Below are 25,809 nucleotides of genomic sequence, written 5' to 3' on the forward strand. Positions count from 1 at the left end.
CCTCAAACTCCTAGAGATCTGCAGTATTTCCAAGCATTGGGAGCCATCCAAGTAAGCACTAAGGCATTTCAGGGAAAGCTGTTCAAAATAAAAAAGATGTTTTGATGCTTTGGAAGCCTCAGAGTGTTCCAAAATAAATTTTGATGTATAGTTGTTCAGTGACTACAAGTATTTCTGTTTTGTTTCAGGTGACTTACCGAGGAGTTGCAAAGATGTTAAAAATCTTGAAGGTGTCACTGAAGATGGTGAATATTTCCTGCAAGTCAAAGGAAAGACATTAAAGGTGCATTTCAGCAACAGAATGATACTTCATGGGTTTTCTGAAGGTTCAAGAGGACCCTGCCTGTGGTCTTCACTTCCACTCTTGGATTTTCTGCCTTTGGTTGTCTCAGTGATGCCTTTGCACATGACACAATCCTGGCTTCTCTTTCTCTCTCAGGTATATTGCTCTGGGATGCAGACTGACAGCCCAAAGGAGTATGTGACCCTTGTAAACGGGGATGCAGAGAATTTTTCAGAGGTGTATGGATACAGGTAAGAAATCCTGTAATCATGAACCTCACAGTGTTTTTGTTTTCCATGGCAATATTTCCTGGTCATGAGTAGAAAGGGTTTTTTTTTGATTCAGATTGCATAACCCGACCGAGTGTCCGTATAACGGGAGCAGACGAGAAGACTGCCAGTGTAGGAAAGATTACACAGCAGCTGGGTTTTCCTCCTTCAGCAAAGTAAGGCTGGACCTGAACACTATGCAAATAATAAGTGAGTAAAAACAGGGCCTTGCCATTAAAAAAATGTTTATTTTACACAAATATAGCTGTAACTACAAGCAAGCAGTAGTACTCTAGTGAGCAATATTCTTGAGAATTCCTGTTAAAAGCTACTTTTAGACTTGGTCACCTGTTTGCTGCTTTACACTGGGAGACTGGATATATCAGAGATGCTCATATTATTTCTCTGTAAAACAGGAAAATACTAAGGCAATTCCTGCTGTATCTGCTCTGCAGAATGAGTATTTGCATATTTCCAGAAGCCCAGTGCATTTTGTGAAGAATTTTATTTTATTTTATTTCATTTGGTCCCCTATTTTCAGAATGAACTCAGACACAAAGCCTGACCAGGGAGGAGCTGCCCCACTCCTGTACCCCCCTCCATTTTACTCAGAGAGATCCCAGTGCAGGGGTCTCCACTGGGGTGGGGATGCTATTCCCAGTGGCCAGGGCAGAGAATGGATGGTATTCCCAGCAGAGCCAGACCACAGGGAAATAACTTTTGTTGAGGGCTGGGGACATGGATTTGCAATGGAGAAAGAGAATCTAGCTGTGCAGTAAGAGTAACACACTGTCCCTTTTGTCATTCCTGTGAGCTGGGAGCCCATCCCACCACCAGAGACCCTGTAGCATTCCATGGGGCTATGGTTTCAGTCCCCTGACTCCACTGCTATCAGTTTTCAGCAAGTGTTTTAAAAATACAACATATTGTTGGGAGTTCATTCAGTAAATAGCTAAGTGGTCTTTTAGCAAATCAAAATCCTTCCCTGTAAAATGACTCCTTATCTGATAAGCGGGTTTTATCACTTAATTTTCAAGACCTCCCAGTCTATCAATCTGTAAAAAGCAACTAATAATCTGTAAAAGCTTCTAGGTAAAGATCTCAAAGGAACCACCCTCTGGGAATTTGATACCAGCTCCCTTTGAATTTCAAAAGGAGCTGGGCACCTACCTCTGTCAGGCAGGAGCTATCTCACATCCCCATCTAAATGAGTCTCAGTTACTTCAGATCCCTCCAGAGCAAAATACTCCAATTCCCTTTGAAAACCCGACCCCTGGGCTGGGGCAGCCAGGAGAGCAGAGATGTTGTTTGCTTTTGTTTAAAAGAGAGACTTAGAAGGTGCTGGAGCCTTTTTTAAGCGGGGAATCTTTTGATAGCGAAATAAACCCCAAGTTAAGGGTTTGAGTTTTGTTGTTATTTATACCTGGTTCCTAAATCACCACCAGATTTAAACTGAGCTGTAAATAGTGAGTGTAAGTGTCCTGTTAAATTCAGTGCTCATGTGCTGGGAATCAAATGTGGGATGAATCAGGATATTTAATATTAAAAAATATAGTAATATTGATATCACAAAAATATAAAAGTCTTGACTTCCTACACTAATGTGGGAAGCCAGCTTTGGTGAATTTAAACATTAGCAAAGAGCATGTTTACATTTATTTTGTCTCTCTCCCTGCATCTTCCTTTCCATGTTATTCACCAACTCTTCTCCACAGCAACTGATTTACAGTTTGCACAGACACATGATGGACGACCTGTTCCTTATGCCACTGCTGGGGACTGCTACAGCGCTGCCAAATGCCCGCAGGTATTTGACAAGAGCATTTAACAGGAATTGGTGCCATTTGTTATGTTCAGGCCCTCTATTAATTACGGCTGATCGCAGCAGCCCAACTTCAGTGAGTGGCACATTCTTATCTCGGCGATCTGAAACTTTTCCCTTTGTGAAGAGGGAGAAAGTGATGGAGAAAGTTCCCTTTGTGCATGGGAAGAAAGTAGTTTCCATTTTCCATGTTATCAGGCCAGTGGCTGCCTAAGAGACATTCCCTAAGGCCCCAGTAAAGGAGAAAAGGAAAGAGGCTGTGGGGAGAGAACTAGGCTGAAGTCAGGGGGATCAGTCCATGACAGGACTTGGTGGAAATGCTGGGCAGAGAGAGCAGCAGGGAGTAGATGATTTCAAAAGTCTGTAGGAGACAAATAACACTGTGTTAGGGATGACTTGCTGCATGTTCCCAGCACACCTACTTTTTGTGGGGCTGGGGATGGTAAGTGATCTGTTTGGGTAGTCCAAGGTGTTGGGTGGGCATTAACAGGGAGTCACAGCAGCAGCAGAGGGCAAACCTCTCCATCTCCTTCCCTCCCTGCTTCCAGAGCTGACACTTTGCTGCACAGCTCAGCAGCTTAGGGATTGACTCCTTACCTCAGGAATGCTCATAAATGTTAATGTCAATCCACCTGACCCAGCCAGTTTGCTCCTACAGAAAATCAGCATTCCCAAGGCAGCAAGTGCAAGGAGCAAAGCCAACACCATCTGGTACTGCAGGGCCCTGCTGGGCTCTGGGTCAGCCTGGGGAAGTGTCCAAAGGATCCCTCCATGGGTCCAGAAATTGGCAGGACTGGAGTCTGCCATGGGGGTGAGGGGAGGGCTGGGGGACTGAGTGTTGGATGCTGGCATAGTCCTTAATTTTCCATCCATCTTTGTCATTTTGAGAAAATGTGGAATTAAGTACTTTAAAGAGATGGAAGAGTTTTTATTTCACTAGTCTGGGGAAAAAAAAAAAAAAAACAAACCAAAAAAAAAAGTGGAAAAGAAGGCCAAGTGTGCCCTCTCCAGTTGAGGAGGGAGCAGTGAGAGCAGCTGCAGCACATCCCTGAAATTCCTTCCCATCAGCTGCTGGAGCAGTCAGGCTCTGCAGTTTGCCATGGGAAAGCCAACAATGCCCTCAGCCGGCAGAGAAGAAGCAGTGCAAAACCGGGGTGAAGCAGTGAAAACCTGGGGGAAATGGGCAGTTCAAAAGCAATCTGAAACCCCTCCTTCTCTGCAGCCACCAAGGAGAAATTCCTAATGTGAGCCGTGCTGTGATTTGTACAATGACCATGGTCAGAGCAATGGAAAACGAGGAAAACGCTGCTGTCAAATGCTGTTAGAAAAGTGACACTGTGGCATGCTGGGAGTCTGGAGCATGGCATTTTGGGATAACCAGGCTCTTGTTTTTTAGGGTCGATTCAGCATAGACCTGTACGGGACAGGCCTGTCCCTGGTGGGAACAGCCAAGTGGCTCTCACAAGGGAATTACGCCGTGTCAGAAATTCAGAAATCCCCAGTAAGTTGTAACTTTAATTATGGCTATACCTGCTCATCACTACCTTGTCATTCATGGCAACATCTTCCAATAGAGACTAACAAAAAATGAACATCTGACATTAAAGTGTTGTAGGTAATTGCGGTGGGGCGAGGCCCTCGCGGGTTTAGCTTGATCTGAGTTATTGCAATTAATTAGTGAGCCTGATTAACTGTGAAGCTGAAAGTGCTGAGTGCTGTGGGGCAGACAGATCCTTAATCAGCCTGAGATGTCCAGCATGGAGCGTGCATCACAAGGCAGGGCAGCAGGACAGGGTCAGGGCTGCAGAGCAGAGTTGGATCTGCAGGTAGGGTCTGGTGCCAGGCAAGTGCCCTGAGCAGGAATTGTTCCCAACACATGGCTGATAAAGCATGGAGGATGTGGACCTTCCTGCTGGTCTGGTCTGGGTTTATCTCCTTGGGAAAGTCTCAAGTCACTGGAGTGTTGCAGGGACACCATCCCCTGTCACTGCCTGAGGCTCTGCTGGCTGCAGAGCCTCAGGGTGAGCCAGGCAGCCCTTCACAATCACAGCCAAATTTGTCCTTGTACTGCTTAATTTGCCTGCCTGTTAACACCTCCTGCAGTCACTGTGTGCCTTCACTCTGTTGCTTCTGTGTCATATTCTGAAATGGTAGAAACTCAGGATTGCTTTTTTGGCTGTTATTTTGTGTGAGTCATCCCAATTGCCCCTGTTAAAACTCTCCAAAGGAGGTCACCATCATTTAACAAACAGCAATTGGCAAAATATCCTCTCCTGTACTGCTTTCAGTCTCCCCTTGGCTCTAGGGAGCATGAGTCTCCTCTGTGCTGGTCTCTTAGAGGAGAATTAATGCTACAGATCTGACCACACTAGAGGTGGAAGAGGACCAGCCCTGTATGTCAGTTCCAGCAGGTGCTTTTCTATCCTTCCCTTCTAAAAGGAGAGAAGTCAACTTTGGGGTTGCAGAAAACATCATGGCTGGCAGAATTAAAACAACTTTAAAGAACAGAGGTGCTCAGAAATCCTCCATCACCTGGTGGCATCTGTCAAGTGCTGTTCCAAGGGCGTAATTGCCTGCAGGAGCAGAAGAAAGAACGGTGCAGTGAGAAGAGATGATAGCAGCCTGCTGCAGTCACAGATCAATAATGTCAAGGGCAGGGTGGAGCTCGTTTAAAAATAAGTGCTTTGTGCAAGCTTGTTGTGTGCTTAAGTCCAATTTTCTGGTAATTGTGGGTTGAATTCCCCTCAAGGACTGTCTGTCCATTCTAATGACCAAAAGAGGAGAAAGACTCTGCAGAGGTGAGATAAGGAAGGCCAGATGGAGGTATTAATCTCCTGACTCAAGCCCAGAGTTGGACCCTGCTTGCTGGGCTCACCTGGAGACCAGGTCAACCTCAGGACCACTCCATACCTACCCCTACTGGCTGTGGGAAGGGGAGGAGGGTTGGCACCTCAGCAAGTGACATCACCTCACCCTGTCACTTTCCCTCCTCTCTTGTGTCTGGAGCCACTCCAGGACTTTCCCTTCCAAGTGGATGTTTCCTGCTGTTGCCTGCAAATACCCTTCCCATGCCCTTCCCATGCTCAGGCAGAGCTGAGCAGTTGTTACTGGCTCAGAGTTCTGGTTTTGTTCTTGCATGAGCCAAGTTTTCTACTCATTCTGTTATTCACTGTGGGGCAAACTGGAGAAAGCTGATATCCTTGAGATACCCTCCAAATGGCCTTCTCCTTGGGCAGCTTTCAATTTAATAAATCAAAACTACCCTTTCCTCTTTGTGTCCACCATCTGACCTGCTAGCACTAAGGAGAATTACCTTTGTGTATATTTGAATACAGCAGTGATTTCATAGACTGATGTTGGCATCATTTGTTTTCTTATACACCCTAAAAACCATGGCTTGAGTAACCCCGATCTGGCCCTTCTAAAGCATGGAATTCCTGAGCTCTTACTGAGCTGTTATTTCTGATTTTGCCTGCAGGATGGTACCAAAGTCATAGGAAGATGTGGTGGTTACTGTGGGAAGTGCACTCCATCATCTGGAACAGGCCTGGACATTCAGGTGTTATAGCAGTGGTGAGTTCTCAGATGCTTCTGCATGAGGAGAATCTCCCCCAAAATGCCCTGAAGGAGCAGATCAGGCCATGCTTGCAAAAAGACATGGAGTGCATTGGTGACAGCCACCTACCCCACACAGCATCCCAGTGGGGTCCCCTGCTCCCCCAGTAACCCTTGTGGATCCAGCACTGTCACCTGGAGACACCTCCCCACCTTACTGGCACCCACCTTTGCTCTGCTCTCGTGCCACTTTCTCTGGTGACATGTTCCAGAGGCCAGGATCACTCTAAATGTGCTTTTCTCTGTTTTAACAGGTTCTCTGGGAGCAGCCAATGGAGATGAGAGATGGATGAAGGATAGTGATGCAATACCTCTGCCTTCCACTTTTATATCTGTGTATATGTGTATATAGATTGCATATTCCTAATGTACAGTATAATATTTATGTTTGGGATTATTTATTTTGATTTAATATTTTTGTACGTAAAATCATTATATTAAGGCTGCTTTTACTATTTTTATTTTTTATTGTTAAATCCTGCAGTCAAACCACTGCATTTTGCATACTCTACATTATATGTAGCATTATGACAAGTGATACTTAATTGTCACTGTATTCAGTTGTTTACTTACAGTCAGTAATTTTCCTTCAGTTATGGGCTGCTTTGGCCCTCCACGGTGCTACACAATCTGCATAGGGGTATTTTTGGCATTTCAATCTGTCTTTATGCAAGGAAATTAGACAAGATGTGCTTAAATTTTTATTTTTAGGGATTAGGCTGACAGCACTCAAGGAAAACATGACAATGAATACTGTGCTAGTTGCATTAGCAATCTTTATCTTTTAGGTATGTTTTGAATTTCACATGACCTCTGTGGCCAGTGCTGAAAGCACTGGTTTGGTGCTAACATGATATTTATTAATGCTCTGTAGTTTTAGTTAATCCAGTGCCTTTATCATTGAAGAAGAGGATAAAGCAGAAAAATTGTCAGGCAATTCAAGTCAATCAAGATCTACCCTAGGTTTAGCAAAATTGCTGCAGATGGATCTTCAGATCTTCAGCTCAAGCCCCTTTTTTGTAGGGTTCTGAAGTGAACTCACTTTTTTAAAAAAATGTATCTTTGTCTTCTAATTGCATGTGCCACTGTGCTTCCTGACTCCATCTGGAAGCGGGGTATTAACTCATCCCAGACAGGCTGATCAGGCCATATGTTTCCCTGGGCTGTGTTCTCACAAGAGATGTAGTTTCTTACAGACTTTGTTACAAAATCCTAGCGTGAGGACAAAAGCATCCCTGTGGTGTTCCCTCCCCATGGGGCTGGTGAGCACTGTGGGGACAGCACGCCCAGGGATGGGGACAGCACACCCAGCCAAGCCACCCCTTCTCTTGGCCAGGGTGCTCCCCTGCAGGCACTTGTAGCATTTCCCCAGCTTCCTACTCACTCCCAGACCATCTGCAGAGGGAGGCTTCGCTGCCTCCTTTCAGCAAGATCACTCTGTACCTACAGATGATTCTGCCCCCCCTTCCAAAGCAAGCTGCTTTACGCCTACTCCTGAGTTGCTTCGGATCTTCCTGGTAAGGCATCTGTGCTCCCTGCCTCTCCTCATTCCCATGTACAGCCAGACATTTGCTGTTGGCTTTTTTTTAATCAAACTGAGGAGCCATGTCCCTTAGGTGTGGTGGCTCCTGCCTGTACATAGCCCTCAGGCCATGCTTTCACAGAGCTCTGCAGCACATAACGGGGTGATGTGACCAGGTTACTGTCGTAGTCTATGACTATGTCCCTTATCTCTTTCTCCACAACTTTACTTAGTGATAGCAAGGTGCTGCCCTTCCACCTTTTATGTCAAGGCAGCCAGAAGCACAAAGTACAAGGAAAAGAAGCTTTTCAGCACAAAATTACCAGCAGTTTGGAAAACCAAAGAGGCTTGTCTGCTACTCCAGATAACTCTTTCCATTTGGGATGTAAGCAGTTACCAAACACAACCTCAGGATCTTGTGTGAGTCTTTTACAGAGCTCCCCAAAGGATGTGTAATCAGTGTGTTACAAAAGGGTTGGATCAATGGTGATAAATGATCCCTGGATTCATAACCTGTGTGTGCTGGGCTGTGCTCAGCCTTTGGAGTGAAACCTGTCAGCCTGACAATCAGGGATTGACACATTCCTGTCAGCTGGGAGACACCTCACAGGCAGGCAGGGCTGTGCTACAGCCCAGAGCTGGAGAACTGGTGAAGGAAAGAGGAAAAAGGGAAAGAGAAAGGGAAAAAAGGGAAAGGGGAAAGGAGTAATAATGGAATAGTGATTTTCTAATGATAATTGCTTACATGTAAATTCTGTAGGGCAAAAGGGAAAATTGCACTATGAAGTTCAGAAAGAAATTGTGGTGCTTTACCACTGTAAGTGAAGTGAAATGAAGTGAATGGCTATTTATAAAAAGAAATACTATTTTGACCTGTACAAATTCATTTCTACCATATAGTTTCAAGGCAGCTATTAACAGAGCTATCAGAACCTAAAAAATACAAAACAAACTATAAGGGAAAAAAATGACAGAGCACCAAACCTGATATTCCTTAATGGTCATCATTAAATAGAGCAGATTTTGAGGATCAGAGACATTTCTTGTTCAGGAAAGAACTCTGGGTTTTGTATATCAATGCCATTATTTTTCTACAAACTGGTGTATTTTTTTGCAAGCACTTTCCTGTACAATGTTTCCTTTCTTTCTGCTTATACTCAAAAGGAAATGAAAATACCTGTATGACATGTCTGTATGGTCTTGCTGCATTTGCCATCGTATTCCAATACCTGTGTCCTACAATAGAGGCAAAATACTTTGTACACAAGGGAATAATACATTTAATGGTAAACATTTTTTTCTGTGCTGGTGTTTATTTCCAAGGTGTGGGTTTGATTGTCCCATGCAAAAGGAATGAGGGATGTGAAGAATGTTGTTTATATGGAGCCATGCCCCAAACCTGTGTTGGAGTCTGTGGACCAGGGACCACCTTGGAGAATGGCCATGACCACCCTTTCATGTCCTGATGGCTGGAGAGGCTGATGCTCCCAAATTTCTGTCCAGAGAGGACTGCTCCAAGGTGCATGATATACATAAGCACATCTCAGAGATGTCCCATGCATTGTTCAGACGTGTCTGGTGACTGGCTGGTGCTGCCTTCAATGACCAGGGACATCCTTTGACATGGCATGTAAGAGAGACAGCAGTTCATTTTGCAAATGTTTTTGGAATTATGAGCTGGGATAATGGGCCTGGTCCACACCACTTCTAGTGTTATGGAAAGAAATGTGCAAAAAAAAAAAAATCAACTTTTCTAAATTGGAAAAGATAGTATCAAATATACAAGAAAATTCAGGCAGGAGAAATTTAGTTTAAAAGGAAGCAAATGTAGGGACTGCCTCCCAGGATGACAAGCAAGTGTTGAAGTGCAACCAGTGTTACATCACCACTGCCCCAGATACTGTAGGTAAGAGTGAAGTTGCAATTTCTGTCTTCCCTTATATGTTCCTCATGCTTTGTCTCAGAAAATGCTGCAGATCTCTTAGTGCTGGCAGGTCCAGCCTTTTCCAGCTTCTATTTTTTTCAAAGGAGAGAGGATTCCCCCGTTGGTGCTGTCTGAAACACTGTCAGATGCAAAAAACAGAACATGCAGTATTTCAAAACCTCAATTCTTATTTTAAATTACTAATCTCGTAAAAATGGCTTTTCTATAATTTATCCTTAATAAATTTTTACACAGACTTTAAATGTGAGCTGCTGTGGAATTAATACACAGACCCTGAATAACTTTCCAGCCCTGTATAATGAAAGGGCATTTTAACACTTTCAGTGCTTAGGTTCTGCTTAGTGCTGAGATTCTGTGACAATTCTTCAGTCTCTTTGTGCAGCTGCAGAGACAGAGGTGATGCTTGATCACTTTGGCCTTCTGCCCCAATGATGGGCATTTTTCTTCTACAGAAAAATAAAACACATTTTGTTGAAGGCTGTTGGAAAGGCACGTCTCAAGGAATTAGCTCTAAATCAGGACATTTGATTCCTTTCCTTCCTTTCCTCATAGCCACACTTTGAAAATTGAAGAGTGGCAGAGAAGCCTGTTCTGTTGAGTCTTTCCAACACAACTCCTCAAACAGATGATTGAGGGCTGACTCAGAAGAAAGCTTCTGTCAGGGGAAGAGCACTGAGGTGAGACACCTCCCATCACCAGGCAAAGGCGCAGGAATTCAACCCAACCCAGGCGTCATTAACAGCTCAAGTGGCTCAGCCCATGCCTTAAGTTCTGCCATCACTTGAACTCTTAAACGGAGAACTCTTTCGACCAGGTCGTTGTAAGAGAAGTGTTTCAGTTCATCCAGCAGTCACAGCCCTTTGTGGTGCTGGTCACGCCGTGGGAGGGGATGAGTCCCTCTGCAGAACAGACTCCTGGAGGCAGCTCCGGCTTGCATCGAGCAGGAGGAGGAAGCTGATGACCGAAAGTGGTGCCTGTCAGTCTCACTCCAACATTTTCCAGCATTTTCGCCTGTGAAGTGATCCAGGCAATTGGAATTGTAGCTTTCCAGAAGCAGATTTAGCTGACAAGTTTCTGACCTCCCTTTGCAATAGCGAGATGATGAATGCTAAGAAGTTATTTTCAGCCTCCACAGAAGAGTCTGAGTTTCCACTTCAAAGTTAGCTTAATTTTCCAGCTATTTAACATTTGCAAATACAAGGCACAGATTTCAGAAGAAAAAAAAAAAAAAAAAGCATAGTATTTTGACCTAACCCAAATGCCTTTTATACTATATTTCCTGGGGAGGTTTCTTTTGTTTGTTTGTTTGTTCCAATTGAAAAAAAAAACCAAAACAACCTGTGAAATTTTCCATAAAATTACTTCTGTCTCTCTCTAGTTTTAAATATTGGTTTTGAAGTGTTTGGAGCTGTGATCTGTTGACTGTAAGTACAAGAAGATCTGATGTAGGTACCGTTTTAAGTAAGGAGAGGTAGAAATTCATTTCTCCTTTGTGACACTGATCCAGGTCCTTCAAGGCAGGATATGAAATGCAGAGGCTGAGGCCGTGCCCATCAATCCATTTCCACCAGGAAAACCTCAGTTCTGCTGGGAGCAGAATGGTTTCCACATTACATCTCCTCACAGGTTTTGGCACATGCCTGGCTCTAATGATCAGTCTGAGCCGCCAGCAACAAGATCAAGCTGCAGCTAATTAAACATGTGTTGGTAGTCAGTGTCTCCATTTCTGAAGAGACAGTATGAGGAGAAGAGCCAGAAGTCTGGAGTAATCTCTGAATACAAAACCCTTTGTATGTGGGGCAGAGGGTGCAGGGGGAGGCAGGGCTCTTATATTCTCTCTGAAAATCATTACTTGGCTCCATTCATATGCTTATAATTTCTTCATCCTTCTTTAGTCTGCGCCTACATTTCAGATGAGCAATTAAATTAATCAGGTCTTTTCTGCATTGTCCTTTTCTAATCCATCCTCTGACCTTGCTCTTTGAAGCTATTCACAGCTCGCTGCCTGCCTTCCTCAGCCCCGCACAGAAAGGAGCATTGACTGTGAAACGCTCTCATTGCTCCTGCTGCCGGCAGCAGGGAAGTGGGAATGGCTCCCTGCAAACTCCCTGGCAAGAACAGACACGTCCAGGTTATTTGCTGTTACTGGCAAATACAAGGAGCAGTAAATACAGGTGGTGCCTCCAAGCCCCCCGCAGGTGGGAGCGAGCCCGCAGCAGAGGATGCCAGCAGGTACCAGATGCTGCCAGAGGCTGGAGCTGTGGCCTCATGCATGGCGTGGACTTCCCAGATGAAGTTTCTCAGCTTGGTCCCAGGTGTGAGCAGCCCTTTGGAGCAGGATGCACGTGTGTAGTGGTGGGAGCATGCAGCTCTGCACTTCCCACTGATGCCTTGCCAGAGCTTAGAACAAGCAGGTACACACTGGTGGCAGCTTTTCCCTGCTTCAGAAAACGCAGCACAGCTGAACTGGCAAACAACTGAGACCTAGAATTTCAAGCCATGAGCTGCTGAAAGGAGATGTAGGGCAGCAGTGGCCATGGAGGTTTGTTTCCTGGCAGCACAGTGATTCTGAGCCTTGTCTGTGGGAGCAGGAGGCAATGGCCTTTCTCCTTACCTGTGCTGGGGCTCAGCTGCTGAAACATTTGCTGTCTCTCCTTCACTGTTCTCATCCCTGAGCATGCCATGTCTCCTCAAATTCACATGTCTCAGGGGGACAGTAAACCCAGATCAGTGGCACAGGAAACCCCAGCAGATCACTCTGCTGACTCTCACCTGAGCTGCTGCTCCATTCAGGTAAGGCAAATGGAGAGCTGATATCCCTCAGATCCACTCTTTAGAGATATTTCTAAATTCTGCTGACTGAATTGCATGAAGTGGGGTGTCCTCAAGACATTTCAACAGCTCTTGTCAACACCGACAGCTTCATCCTGCTCTGTGTGGAAAAATGCAGTGGGTGTGCCCTGTGCTGGGGCAGAGCTCACCTGGAATAACCCCTGAGAGCTGCCTGCCTGCCCCAGAGAGGCTCTTGCCCAAGATAACCTGGCTGTGCCCTCCTCTTCAGCTTTGCTCCACATTGTGCAAGTGGCATGTGAGGCTTTCCAGGTACGACTGGCATTCAGATTTCACTGATGGCATTCTCCCATCTGATCATTCCCAATGGCTTGGGGCTTTCAAGAACTCAAATGTATGGCAGCATTTAAGTTGTGAGAAGCTTTTGACAGCAGGTTTGTCCTGGGCTGTTTGCCTTGGCTAAAGAACTGGTGACTCCAGCAGGCAAAAACAGCACCAATATAAAACCTGATAACATTGGTGTCTAGAAAAGAAACAATTTCTGGCCTCACAGCTACCTAATCTCTCGTGATCTGAGCCACCACCAGCAGCCTGGTTTTGCTAGGCATTTCTCTCCCCTGTTTATAAGCAGGCCTCTACCCTGTAAAATGGTAAGTAAAAGACTCTTTTCTTTTTCTCCCAATCAAAAGAGACAATAGACAGCTTTAAAAACATGAGTCAAAGGACCTTTCCACCTGCAGGGTGGCAAATGAATGATTAATGTGAGGGATTGCAGGACATCTATGACACTTCCAGTGCTGTGGCAGGGGAAGGGCAGGATGGCTTCACTCCTGCCAGCTCACCTCCTGCCGAGCCTGCTGACACCTGCCTCTCTGCCAGTTACCCAAATTGGTTTGTTTTCCCTTATCTTCATTAATGGTCCTGAAAAGTCAAAGTAGCATGGCAGAAGTGTGAATTTACAGCATAAAGCAAATAATTCTGCTGCACCAAAGAGAGCTCCAGGGAGTGAGGGGGGGATAGTAGAAAGTTACTTGTTGCTATAGCGCTAGGATGTTGTGTGCAAATTGGCAGAGTCCCACCTGATGGCTTTGTTTAGCCTCAGATTGAAAGGCATTAAGTAACCACATGAACTGGGGCCATCTCCCACCCCTTTTTCAGAGAGGCTGGGGGAGCTGAGCTGAGGGGTTCCTGAGCTTGACAGCAGAGAAATACAGACCTGGGAAAAGCTGAAGCACTGGCATTTCATTTCAGAGAGCAACAGCCTGAAGGATGAGGAGCTGGAAAGGAGCAGGAGGGAGGGAAGGGGCGCCTGTGTCACCCTGCCATGCTGGCATCAGAGGCCAGGGTCCCTCCAGCACCTCAGCAATGCCCAACCTGAGAGGGGCAGGTCCCTTTTTGAGAGGGTAAGTTTTATGTATCCACTTGGCTCTGCATTTCATAGCAGGTGCTCCTCTCCACAGAGTGGGACTGGGCTCCAAGTTTTTATTGGTGTGGACTCCAACTCCCAAACGCTATTTACAGGGAAATTGAAGACCGCCTTCAAAATTAACAATAGATGGCTATAAATCTTACTCAGTTACTTAGCAACTAACACAATAAAATCCTAAGGTTAAAAGGAGAAGGGTTATTTGGAGATACCTTGGGGAGCACATAATGGCCATTTGCATTCCTGGGTGGGAGGACACAAAAAAAATTCCTGGGATATTTACAAATGAGTGTACTGATGAAAGAAAAAAGGTGCAATTACTCAGTGCCGTTTTAATCAAAATACCTCAGGACAGAGAAATCTAACAAAAAAAGTAGTAGTCAAATGGCTGTGATAAAGAGCACTGAGAAAATGTATAATCTACAGAACTTGTAGAAGGGTTTGTTAAGGTGCTAAGCCCACTTTGTTGCCATTTGTGACATTTGAAGTGTGTAAGAAATGTTCAGAGTGAATCTGACCATTACATGCCTGATGGAATATGCCCCAGAAAATCCTACGCAGCGCAAAAAAAATTTAAAACCAAAGTAACACAGCATGATTCATCCCGGCCTGGGTTCCTGTTATGCACAGCACAGATTGAAATTCCATCTCCCCACCTCAAACTGGGGTTTGTGCACAGCCTTTTCTGCCTGCAGTAATTACAAATCTTGGAGTTGGAATGAGCAGAAACACTGAGAACTCCTAAAAGACCCTCACGGGGGCACATTTACCCAGGAAGAAGGAGGCTTGGTGGAGGAAAGATGCAGCAAATTAGATGTGTAGTCCCCATCAAACTCCTTCAGTAGCTGTGGCACTTTAGGCGTATTTTTAAGCCCTCCTTTTGCTGTTTGAAAGGCTTCAGACAATAACTTCCTAATAACAGTCAGACATTTATAACCTTCAGGGTACTAGATGGAGACAGGGCTCATGTTGAGCTGTAATTCACCTGCACAGGCTGCTGGCAGGAGGAACCACGAGGGGACTGACTCGGTATGGAACAGCCAAATTCACCTTGACATCACAGAGGGGAGAAATGGATGGGTCCAGCATGAAAATGAGAGCTGCTTTCTGCCTCACTCCTCTGCTTTCTGTTGGTGCTACCCCTGTCTTGGTGCTGATGGTCAGGGCTGGACTGTAAGAGGCACAGGGGTGTCAGAGCTGATGGAGGGATGCTGAGAGCTTCCTGCATGTGAGTATTTTGGAGGTGATTTCCTGACATGAGGCACAGTTTGCAGGATAGAAAAGCCAGGGGCACTTTCCTGGAAAGACTAGCAAATTTTCCTGGCTTCACACACAGAACTGTTTTGTCTGCCAGCTAACTCCCATCCAGAATTGCTGGACCAGAGTTGGAGGCAGACTTTCCATGGTCTTTGGTGGCACAAGTTGTCCCCATATTTCCCATCCCTTGGTTGCAGCTACTGCTGTGGGCCTGCAGCTCCTCTTCCCAGCTGGCAAGGACAGCCCCTGGGCTGGGACACAATCACTGCTGGTACTGCACATGCTGGTGTCCCACCCGGGATGGAGGCCACCAGGAGAACAGAGCCCTAATGACAGCTCTGCCCTGCATCCCGGGCTGCTCTTCTGCACAGATCTATCCCATGGCAGTCCCTGTTCCACCTACCTTGTGACCCAAAAGCTAACACAGGAGCTGTATTATACCTTTCCCTGAGTTCTTTGATTTTCATCATAATTATTTCTGTATTATCAGGTACAACAGGGAGCAGGAAGCAAAGAGCATCCCTGTCATTTCCCTCCTCTTGGCCATCCACAACTTCAAAGGAAAGGAAAATGGGTCCAACTCAGTGCATGAATGGAGCAAACTGGGTTTTAAACTGGTTTAGTCATTAGAAGGGCTGGAAGGAGAGTCAGCCCTAGGCAGGTTTGATTGAAACAGAAATGGGAGGGGAAGATCACGTATGGAACAATTGAAGTGACAGCAGAAACAATAATTTGTCAGCCAAGCTGTCTAGCATGTATTATACATGTGTGTCTGTTTCTGAGCCTATTTGACAGCAGTATCTGACACCCCCCACCTCCAAGCTGAGTCTGCCTCCACTCAAGAGGAAGATCTCCATGTCTATAAAAATAATAATGCAAAATACCCTTTTGAAAGTAGCTCTTGTGGCAGCACAGGTAGGGCTGGAGCTGTGTTGCTGTCCCCTGCCTACCCAGCCATGCCAGGATGGTGCATCATCCCCTTTGCACATGGTGAGAACAAGGGAGTGGGAGTTTATTTCCTGAGAGATCTTTACTCTTGGCAGCTTTTCTGGGGGAGGAAAGAGAAGAGGAGCATGCAGGCCAATGAGATAATGTATCCCCTCCCTTTCCCAAATGCATCCAGAGATGATGTTCTGGCCTGGCTGTTTCCTTACAGAGAGGGAGCCTCTGAGCATCCCTAAAAGGGGATGGGGTCCCCCCAAATAGCCCTTCATTTACCCTGGATGTCTCAGACCAGAGAGGAATTGTTGTTCCTGTGAGATATTCAGGTGAGCAGGAGTCCCTAAGGACCTGGCTTCACTGGGGTCTGTGCTACCTGAACATTTTCACGGCTCTGCATGATTTCTCCAGATCCTTCTGCAGGCACAGCAGAGCAGGAGCAGTGATCACCCCTCACCCCTCTTGTCTGCATCTTCTGCACTCCCAGGCTGAGCCCTCATCTTACCTCTTCTGAACACACTGATGCAAGCCTTGATGCTCAGAGCCTCCCCTGCCTTTTCCTTGTGTCACCCCCTGTGCCTGCAGGACACAAGCATGCAGGGTGACAGGGAAGTTTGGTAGCTTCGTGGACAGCTTGGGAGGGGACCAGCCAGCCTTGTTTTAAGTTTGAAGTAGCCAGCCTTGTTTTAAGTAGCAATTTAGGACTTGCATCTTCATCAGAAGACTGGAGCTGTGATTCAGTACAGCCACACCTCCAAGGAATTTATCCTCCAACTTTGACTTACATTTGCTGTTTTAAACTCATAGCAGATGTCCTCGCCAGCCCTGTTATTGAGGGCGCACAGCATCTCTTGCAACAGCAGAGCAATTAAAGAGGATTTGCAGGTCACCTTTAAAGCATTTCCCACAGCACGTTGAATCTTGTTATAAGTCCTGTATCCAATATTGCTTTTATTTCGGCAGTTTTAATTGGAGTTTTAAATATTCTGAACCTTATCCAAGACACCCAAAGTGCTGGAGATTTTTCAGGCCCTCTCTTGCATGACACCCACTCCCTGAAATCCCATTGTCCTTCTGTAGAACTAACAGTAACCCTGATAATGTATTGGACACTGGATACTGGCTGGAGGCTGAGATGTTTCAATATGAGGTCAAACCCCAGCCTGCAACCAGTTGCCCACTGTGTGATGAAATGTATACTTGGAGAGATCGCCTCTTCCCTTGAGAGTTTATAATATATTCATGCACCACTGTATGAGTTGGAAACTGGGAGAGAAACCAAGAAGGAAAATGATGAGGAAATTTAGCAGAAGGGAGCAATAGAGGGAAGCTTGGAGGGTTTTGGAAAGGTAAAAATAGCAACCACAGAAAAACAGAGCAGGGAGCATTCAATATTTTTGCAGGGCCATGAAGAAAGCCTATGGAAAAGGAAATTTTCTCCATTATAAAATTCTGTAAGTGGAAGGTTTTTATTTTTCTTAGGTTGGGTTTGTTTGTTTTATTTGGGTTTTTGTTTGTTTGTTTTTTGGGTTATTTTTTTTATTTTGGGGTTTTTTTGTTGTTGTTGTTGTTTTTTTTGGTTTTTTTTTTTTTTTTTTTTAAGGAAGCACAGTATTTATGGCATGAAAGAGTGAAAATCTCCCTGAAACTTTTTGTCTGAGACTCTTCAAAAGGCCACCTCAGCTCCACAGCTCCCAGCCTCATCCCAGCCTCCCAGGGAAGAATATACAAGAGAAGAATTGACAAAAATGAGAACTGATTAAATGGAAAAAAGAAATTATCAAAGGGTTACCATTTTAACCAGCTGTGAGGCAGCAAGGCGAGGGAACAAAGAGGCAGAGAAGGAGGAGAAGGAGCTGACAGCATCTGCAAACAACCACAACCCTGGGTGAAGCTGTGAAATGCTAATGGCGAAGCCGCTCCAGCCCCACTGGGGAAGATTTTCCGAGGAGCCCTGTGCTCTGTGAAGCGTTTGCTGCTCCTCCTCTCCCCACGGTTCATTTTGCTCTGCCTTGTGCCAGATGTGCTGTTTGATTGGAAACCCCAGGGGCACGGGGTGCGCATTGCTTTTAGTGCGCTGTATGTATGACAAGAGTGGGCTGATGCATGGGCAACCCTACGGCTCCCAGCCCCACGGATCCCAGGACCACAGCCCAACAGATCCCAGGCTCACAGCCCTCCTGGCCCACAAGCAGCTCCCGGAGAACCGTGAGCTCCGGGGCTGTAACAGGTGCTTTTTGTCCCACTCCAGCATCTCAGGCCGCAAACATATTTCCTGTGACAGAGTTTTTCCTGCACCCTGCCCGTGTTTGTGGGCTAAACGTGTCCTCCTTGACGAGGGGATCACACGCCCGGCAGGAACCCGGGATGATCGCTCCGTGCCTGGGCCAGTTAAATCCCCTGCACAGCGCAGGTAAGCTCAGCGTGCGCCCTGCCGAGCCCCAGCTCTGCCCTTGGGGAGCCTCAGCTGTTTTATCGCCACCCAGCTCTGGAGCCCAACGAGGACATCGCGCTGCACGCCCGGCCGAGCACGGGGCTCCGAGGGCGGCCAGGGCCGGGCAGGGCCCGGGGAGCGCGGTGAGCCCTGAGGGGAGCGGGGCGGGGGAGCCGGTCCGTGCCGGGGCGGTGCCTGCCGGGCTGAGGGGCGGGTGAGGGGCGGGAGCGCGGCCGAGGGGCGGCCGCCGGGGGGGCGGGACGGGCCCGGACGGGGCGGCCGCTGCTGCCGCGCACTCGGGCTGGGCTGCGCCGGGCTCCGCGCCGGGAGCGCTGCCATGTTCGGCCGCGGCTCCCGTAAGCGGCTCTCCAGCCGCTCGGTGAGTGCCGGGGGTCCCTCGCCCCTCGTTCCCCGTTCCCCGCTCCGCTCCCACCTGTGGCTCTGTCCCGCCGCCCGCTCCGGCTGCGCTCCGGCGCCCGGCGGGTCCCCGCCGCCCCCATGTGCCGCTTGCTTGGGGTGCGTCCCCGCTCCAGCCCTTCCCCTGCCCTCTCCCAGCCGTGCCGGTGCCTTTCCCTCGGGCGTGCCCCTTCCCTATCCCCCGTTCCCGTCCTCCTCGTCCCGCAGCCGCCGCTGACTCTGCTGTTCCTTGCAGCTGACGGCGTCGGGGGAGCCGGAGCGGGGCCAGCCCTGCAACACCTGCGGGGACCAGTGCCCGGGCTTCGCCCTGCACAAGTGGAGGTAAGGCCCGGCCAAACCCCCTGGCTTATCACCCCGTCCTCCCACGCCCCGTCTCATCGCGGCTCTCCCTTCCCGGGGCTTTGCGGTGCCCTCCCAGTCCCGAGCGCATCCGGGCTGCAGGTGTGGTCATTTAGGGAGGGTTTGTGTTAGTGCCAAGCGCGTTGCCCACCCACGGTGGGGGTTTTGGGGACACGGGTGGGCCGCCCCCACACAGGTATGCCCGCGGCCGCCGCCGGTGCGGGGCGCAGCAGGACCCAGATGCGGGACTGGGGTAACTGGTTTGGCGATTACCGACTCGCAGCTCCCCCGGTGCGGTCAGGAGCTCGTCCTGCTGCTCCGGGTCATGCCGGGGGCTGGAGCCGCCCTCACCTGTCGGGGACAGCCTAGGTGGGGTGGGAAGGGAAAAATGGGGCTGAAGGGGTTCTTGCGGTCTGCATCAAGCCGCTGCGTGAAACTCCGGCAAAAATAGTATTTTTGGTTATTTCTGTTGTCTTTACAGAGATGGTATTTCTGTCTCTTCACAAACCTGACAGTACCGGTGCCTGATAAGCACAGCAAGCCCTGGCCTTCTCCTGGGTCAGCCCCTTCTCCCCTCCCCATGCTCTGCTGTCTCGAAATGAGTTCCTGCTGATGTGCGATCTGGGACTTGCTGATATTAAATCTGGGCTGCGGGCCCTGGGAGCTCTACATAGTCTTAGTAGGCCAGGGAGCCCTTGGCGACCTTTTAACCTTATTTTTCAGGGTATACCCTTTTCTCCAGCATCTGCTGTGCTTGGCGTTCCTCCCAGCCTCTGCCCTACTTCTCAGAGCTGTGTCTCACCAGATTAAAGCTTGGATTCAGAGCAAGGATGGGGATTGATATGTTCCTATTGAGTTGCATCTTAACGTTTAGCCTTGCAAATCATCGTTCCCTTTGGCATTTGCCCCAGGGTGTGGTGGGACGGGTTCCATAGGCTGAGGTCTGCCCTGAGGGATGCACGGCAGCAGGTGAGGCTCGCCCTGGTCCTCGGGCTGTCCCGGGTTTCCTCTTGTCCCTGCAGAGCCGCTTTGTAATACTTAAAAGTGCCATGGAGAACTTTCAAATGCAGGACCAGAAGAAAAGCCGCGGTCACCAACAGTATTTCTCCCCTGCTCCAAGGACTTGTGAGGTGCTGTGCTTCACGTTTCGTTATGTCAGAGAGTACAACTGTACAGTAGCTTTTGAAGGATTAAGTGAATTTTGATAGGATCCCACCAGAGGCCAAATGGCCCAGCAGAAGCGGCACACAGCTGTCTGGGGAGTGTCAGATCAGAGGGATGTTGCAGCTCTTTCCAGACTGTGCCCTCTGCATTGGCACACAGATCTTGACAAACCCCATGTGCAGGAGCTTCCACCCTGCCAGGACTACCCATAACCATCTTCTTTGCTGACAACCTTCAGGCATGGGAGGGGATTTTTGCAGATACAATGTGGATTTTTCCAGCAGCTTTCTCTGAGGAGAGGAGTGCTTATGTGCCCTGGGGCAGGAGAAGGATGGGGACCCTTTGGGTATGGGTGGGGTCAGCCCCCAGAGGCATTGCAGCGTTTGTGCTCCGGGGTTTGCATCCCACTGAGCAGGTTAGACCTTACTCCAAGTTTCCTTACGCCAGGACTCGATTAGCTGAGAGCCCTCCTGCAGACATTCCTATCTAATTGCCTTGATGTAAGAGTAATTACACAATTAAACCAAATAAAGCAGTCTATTTGCCAGAACACAATAGAGAGGAAATTCGTTCATTTTTCACTAGCCAGTGGTCTATTAATGCCAGGAATAGGTGAGCAGACAAATATTCCCAGTAGTTTGTAGGTTGAAAACATGCTGAGGAGCCTGTGCCCTCTGTGCAGGAGATGTTGCAGTCACTGGTGGGGCTGCTCACCTGAACGTGCAGAATGAGACTGAAAGAAAAACAAGGGTTTGCAAGGAGATCCTCACATTAGGGGTATAAATCTAGATCAACTGACCTGTAGAGATTTATAAAGCTTTTTATAATCCTTTGACAGCAGAGTTTTGCTGATAAATGTAAATGGGGTGGTTTTGCTTCAAAGATGCAGAGTGGTGATAACGCTTTAGGGAGACAGAATTTATAAACTTGCAGACACTGAAGCCATTGCTGAGGCAGGCATTGTCTATGCCAATATCCCAATTTTGCTGGACTGTGTATTTTCAGTTTACCTGTGATTTTAGGTGTGATCTGTGCAGGCACTCCCTCAAGCAAGCAGATTGCTTTGTTAGAGGATGAAGATTCCTGTGTTCCTATGTTGCCTTAACAGTCACTTTTCTCAGAGATGGCTCTGAGCATTTGCTGAATTTATCATTCCTGGAAGCACAGGCATGCTTCCTGAGACAGGGAAACCTCTTGAAAATAAATTATATTCTGCAGAACTGTTTTCAGAATAAGCCTGCTTTCTTTCTCTACTGCAGGTGATGTGCAAAAAGAAGATGAAAGGGGATTGTTAAAGAATTAAATAACGTCTCTGGTTTTTGAAGTTTGTTTTAGAATCTTCGTAATTTTGCTCTGAAATTATAATCCCACATTCAAGGTAGTAGGTGAATTATCCTGTAGCAGTGTCAGTTTATTTAATGCTAATGTGGTGGAAGCAAGAAATTGAAAACACCTCAAGTCCAGCTAGAGCCTACATCTTACTCCATCAAAGAGCTCTCTTCTGCACGCCACAGATCCCTGCCTCTCGTTGTCAGGCAGAAATTCAATTTATAGCTTTAAATCATTTAGCCCCAAAGAGGAAAAAGTAAGTGGTTTTTCTGAGAAGGTTTGGGGGCAAAGTCCATGAAGACGCAGCTATCAAACTATAACCAGTAAAACCCTGAATTTCTCATGGGCTGAGCAGAAAAATGCTCAGCTTCCTCTCGTCTCATCACGTTCTGCTGTGGTGGGTTGTCATCAAAGTGCCAAAGGACTGAGTTCATTTGTGTGGGCTCCAGTCTAGAAAATGGAAATGGCGTGTAGGTAACCAAATCCTCATTAATAAAGGTGGCTTTGTGTGGAAAAAGGGAAATCAAATTCAATAAAAATTGAACTCCTTAGGAGCCCGGTTGCTGTTTTCTAATCAGATCTGCATTACATTAAACTGTGTGCCATTCAGCTTGTTAACAAGCTTTGGCATTAAATAAAGCTGTCACTGGAGTTTGGTGAATGAATAGCCATTAGCAGTGTCTTTTGCATAATGTCTTGCCGAGAAAAGCCTTCGAGGGAGGTGGTCCAGGAGCAAGGAAGGGAATTTATAACCTAGTGCCGGTGCAATTAGTGTGAATATGCAAACCTTAAAGGTGACAAATGGTTCGCTTTTGCTGCTGTTAAGCTTGCTGTGAAGAACTAATTTCAGATTTACTCTGGGTGAAGTAAAATTACAGCCCTGGTACCTCCGTTAAAATAACTGATGCTTCGTGTTGGGAGATTGGCATGTGTTTAGCGCACGGAGCCATGGTTTGTTTGCTCCTAGAGAAAGCCAAAATACTCTTGCAGTTCAGCAGACCTTGCTGTTCCCTGCTTTCTCCAAACCCACCAACTGAAAAGACAGAAGCAGGACATGAAGGTCTGAGGATGGTGATTGAGCTTTGCTGTGAGGAAGGGGGGATGTGCCACCTGGTTTGCAAAGCCTGCAGAGGCAGTGGCATACGGCTGGTTTCTGAGGGAAGGAATTTGGATGCTGTCTCAGAGAAGACAATTTTAAAAATAGAGTCTGAAAACCTTTGGAGAAGTCTTTGTTGCCATAGTTATTCTTCTGGTTTGCAGAAGAATTTGAAAAGCAGTAATAAACATGACATGAAGACAAAGACTGGTTTGCCAGGGTTTTAGCTTCAGTGTGAGATTATGTCTTACATCTTTTCTTGGAGCATCTTTTTCCTTGCATACGTCACACAGTCTTTGTCCCTTGGAATCACATTTTGCTGAGGAAGAGATCTGCTTCTCTTCATGCCTTGCTGTCACACATTGTGCTCTTAATATCAGTGCTGTGTGTTTGTACAGCACACAGTGCCTGGCCCTTGCCTTTCAGGGTGAATTTATGTGACCTGATGTGGTATTCAGTAATATTCCATATTAGCAAATTTTGCTGCATACAGTTGTTTTGAGCATTTGTTTATTTATTTCCACAAATCAGCATCTTCCTGTAATCTACTGCAGTCAGTCCTGCTGAAGTCTGATCTCATCTGGCCTTTTTGGATCAGGGAGTGTCTGCAAAGACAAACTTCTCATCTTGGGAGAGAGCTGCCTGGAGATCCCAGGTGATCAGCCCAGAGGGTTGTGATTGACCACTGGGTCACAGAAACCTATGGACAAGGAAAAGAGATGCATGTCACGAGACAGTGACCCAAAATGGGGTGGTGGACCAGAAACCCTGTGATGTTTGATGATGTTGGGCGATGATGCACAAGTTGCTTTGCAACTCCCTTCTCTGCCTTGTTGACTGTAGGCAGGGAGTTGCTTGTGGCAGTGGATGTTTGTTTTGTTTTGTAGGTTTGTTTGTTTAGTGCCCAGTGCTCTGGAGATTGCCGTGCACAAGAGCAGCAATCTGTGTGTTTGAAATGAGCAAGAAATTCTGTGTGTTTGAAATGAGCGAGAAATTCTGTGTGTTTGCAGCTTTGTCTGCATTCCTAGGGCTCTGATCCTGCCCCTGGGAGGTACACCCCAGCAGGCTTATCCCTGGGTGCCTTTGGGTCTCCAGTTTGCTGCCTGGTTCCTCATCCAGAGAGCAGAAACAATAATATTTGTAACACAGCACATGAACGAATAACACCGAATTCTGAAGCATTTGTTTCTACTTCCAAAAAAAAAAAAAAAGTACAGATTATTGCTTCCATATGTTTTCAGCATTTCTCATAGGTTATGTCTCTTGCACACACACACTCCCAGCTTTTCCCTGGCATGAATAACAGGCTTTGTGCCTCTCTTCTTTAGGATTCAGATATTCCGCACTTCCTTGCATGTTTATTGGAAAGGATTTGGAGATGTGAGAATAGCAATGCCTTATCTTGAATAGTCTGATGTTCCTATCACTGCCATGGTGAATTGTGCTAGCCTGGAAGGTTTTAGAAGATTCATTATTTTGCAGTTGGCAACCTGCTGAAATGGGCAAAATTCAGCCAGTGCAGGTCTGGCCCAGTGCAGATCCATCAAACACTCCTGAGGTGAGTCCCCAATGGACTGCAGAGGGCTAAGGCTGCTGCTGTCCCTAGGGGACCTGTGCCTGTCCCTAGGGGTGGGCAGGACTCACCTGCTTCCCAAAGATACTGTCACCCTGGCAGAGGGGATGCAAAAAAAAATTCAAAGGCTGGTTTTGTTTTGGTTTTGTTTGCTGATTTTAAAGCCTTTCACAAAGCGGTTGGTATCATTATCTTGTTTTTAATTTGTTTTTTGTGCGCTTATTTGGCCACAGGTTCAGAAAGGAGAAGCCGCTCCCTGCCATGTCCTTCAGTGGCAGTCAGTGCCCTTGAGCCCCTGTGCCCAGGCTGGTTTGGTGTGGGTGCCTGTGTGCACTGCAGCTCAGCTCAGGGGATGCTGCACTGTGCTCTTGGCTTGGCATCAATGACTTCAGCTGTCCTATTTTCTTACACCTGCAAGGTTAAACACTTGTGTAAGTGTTTGGGAAATCAGGTCTACTTTTTTGGGGGGGCTTTTCACCCCCATGGTAGTAGGGAGAACAGGGATAATGAGTGATGGCTCGTGCTGCTCCCACTGTTCCAGCAGCAGCTCTACCAGGGGGCAGCCAGGCCATTAGGATGGGGGTTTGGGTGGATTGTGGTGTGGGTATCAGCTTTGCCCTGCCCTGGGACAATTCTTTTCCTAAATGTTGAGTGCACAGTTACATTTAAGGAACTCTCAACAATTTTTTCTGACTTGTGGGTTCCATTTCTTTGTGCCCTGCTGCTGAAACAGCACTTGAAACAGCACTTAAGACAGCCAAGACTGATATGGTATCCTGTTTGTGTTGGCTGGGAGACACAGTATCCACATTACCAGAGCATTACAGTGTCAGAGGCAGTGTTGTCCCTGGCAAAAAGCCCAAAATAAATTCTTTAATTTTTTTGTATGCGATGTACAAAAGAGCAGGTGAGGTATGTATTTGTTTCCGGGCAAGCCCAGGGAGCCTGTTTGAAGTCCTTTACAAGCCACTCAGGATTGTATTGCAAGAACTCAAAAGCAGTTTGGACACTTGTTGATTGAATTTCAGCTGAGCACAGAGCCCTGCTCTGCAGCTGCTCTAACTGGAGCTGCTCTGCCTGGCTCCATTGCCACTGAGCTGCTGGCAAAAGCCAGAAAAGCAGAATTTCTCCTAGGGAACGGGCAGTGTGGGTAGATTTTCTGTCTGTTTTGAAGTGGCCGTGTGCAAGTCTATTTTTATGAATGGTGTGAAAAAACACTTATAAGCTGTTGCGGGATTTGGGCTGATTTTGTGGGGTTTATTCTGTATCTGGTGTGATTGTGAATTACACTGATGATGGATAGCTGTCTGTAGAGCAGACGCACTGAATTCTGACTTCGTGTGATATTTTACTTCTAAACGAATAATTTTAAAATTCGGTCGGGATTTTTTTTTTGCACTAATTTTTTTTTGGTTTTGGGTTTTTTTTTTTTTTTTTTTGTTTTTTTTTTGTTTTTTGGGGTTTTTTTTGAAAATAACCACAACTGCTTCTTGGTATGCAAAGAGTAGAAGTTTACCTGCCTGGTGTAAGCCAGTGGGGTTTGCCATCCCAAGGGCAGAATTTGGCTGGTCAGTACTTTGGTGGTGCCT

At 47.0% G+C, this 25,809-nt stretch overlaps 2 protein-coding genes across 2 annotated transcripts in view; both read left to right on the plus strand.

Annotated features, from left to right (window-relative positions):
- ADAMTS9 (ADAM metallopeptidase with thrombospondin type 1 motif 9) overlaps positions 1-8,802 on the plus strand; it is a 78,724-nt gene extending 69,922 nt beyond the window's left edge. Inside the window, exons 34-40 of the mRNA XM_054281041.1 lie at positions 189-283; positions 440-534; positions 629-762; positions 2,268-2,359; positions 3,771-3,875; positions 5,853-5,947; positions 6,244-8,802. Coding sequence (XP_054137016.1) covers positions 189-283; positions 440-534; positions 629-762; positions 2,268-2,359; positions 3,771-3,875; positions 5,853-5,942 — 611 coding nt within the window. The 3' untranslated portion in view covers positions 5,943-5,947; positions 6,244-8,802. The remainder of the gene's footprint in view (positions 1-188; positions 284-439; positions 535-628; positions 763-2,267; positions 2,360-3,770; positions 3,876-5,852; positions 5,948-6,243) is intronic.
- Positions 8,803-18,586: 9,784 nt separating this feature from the next.
- The window catches only part of PRICKLE2 (prickle planar cell polarity protein 2), a 103,508-nt gene continuing 96,285 nt past the window's right edge, over positions 18,587-25,809 (plus strand). Inside the window, exons 1-2 of the mRNA XM_054280891.1 lie at positions 18,587-18,681; positions 18,955-19,040. Of these exons, the coding sequence (XP_054136866.1) occupies positions 18,640-18,681; positions 18,955-19,040 (128 nt within the window). The 5' untranslated portion in view covers positions 18,587-18,639. The remainder of the gene's footprint in view (positions 18,682-18,954; positions 19,041-25,809) is intronic.

This window comes from Melozone crissalis, unplaced genomic scaffold (genome assembly GCF_028551555.1).
Source record: "Melozone crissalis strain CALT ecotype California unplaced genomic scaffold, PUWL_Pcris_2 ptg000029l_1, whole genome shotgun sequence".
Classification (NCBI taxonomy): Eukaryota; Metazoa; Chordata; class Aves; order Passeriformes; family Passerellidae; genus Melozone; species Melozone crissalis.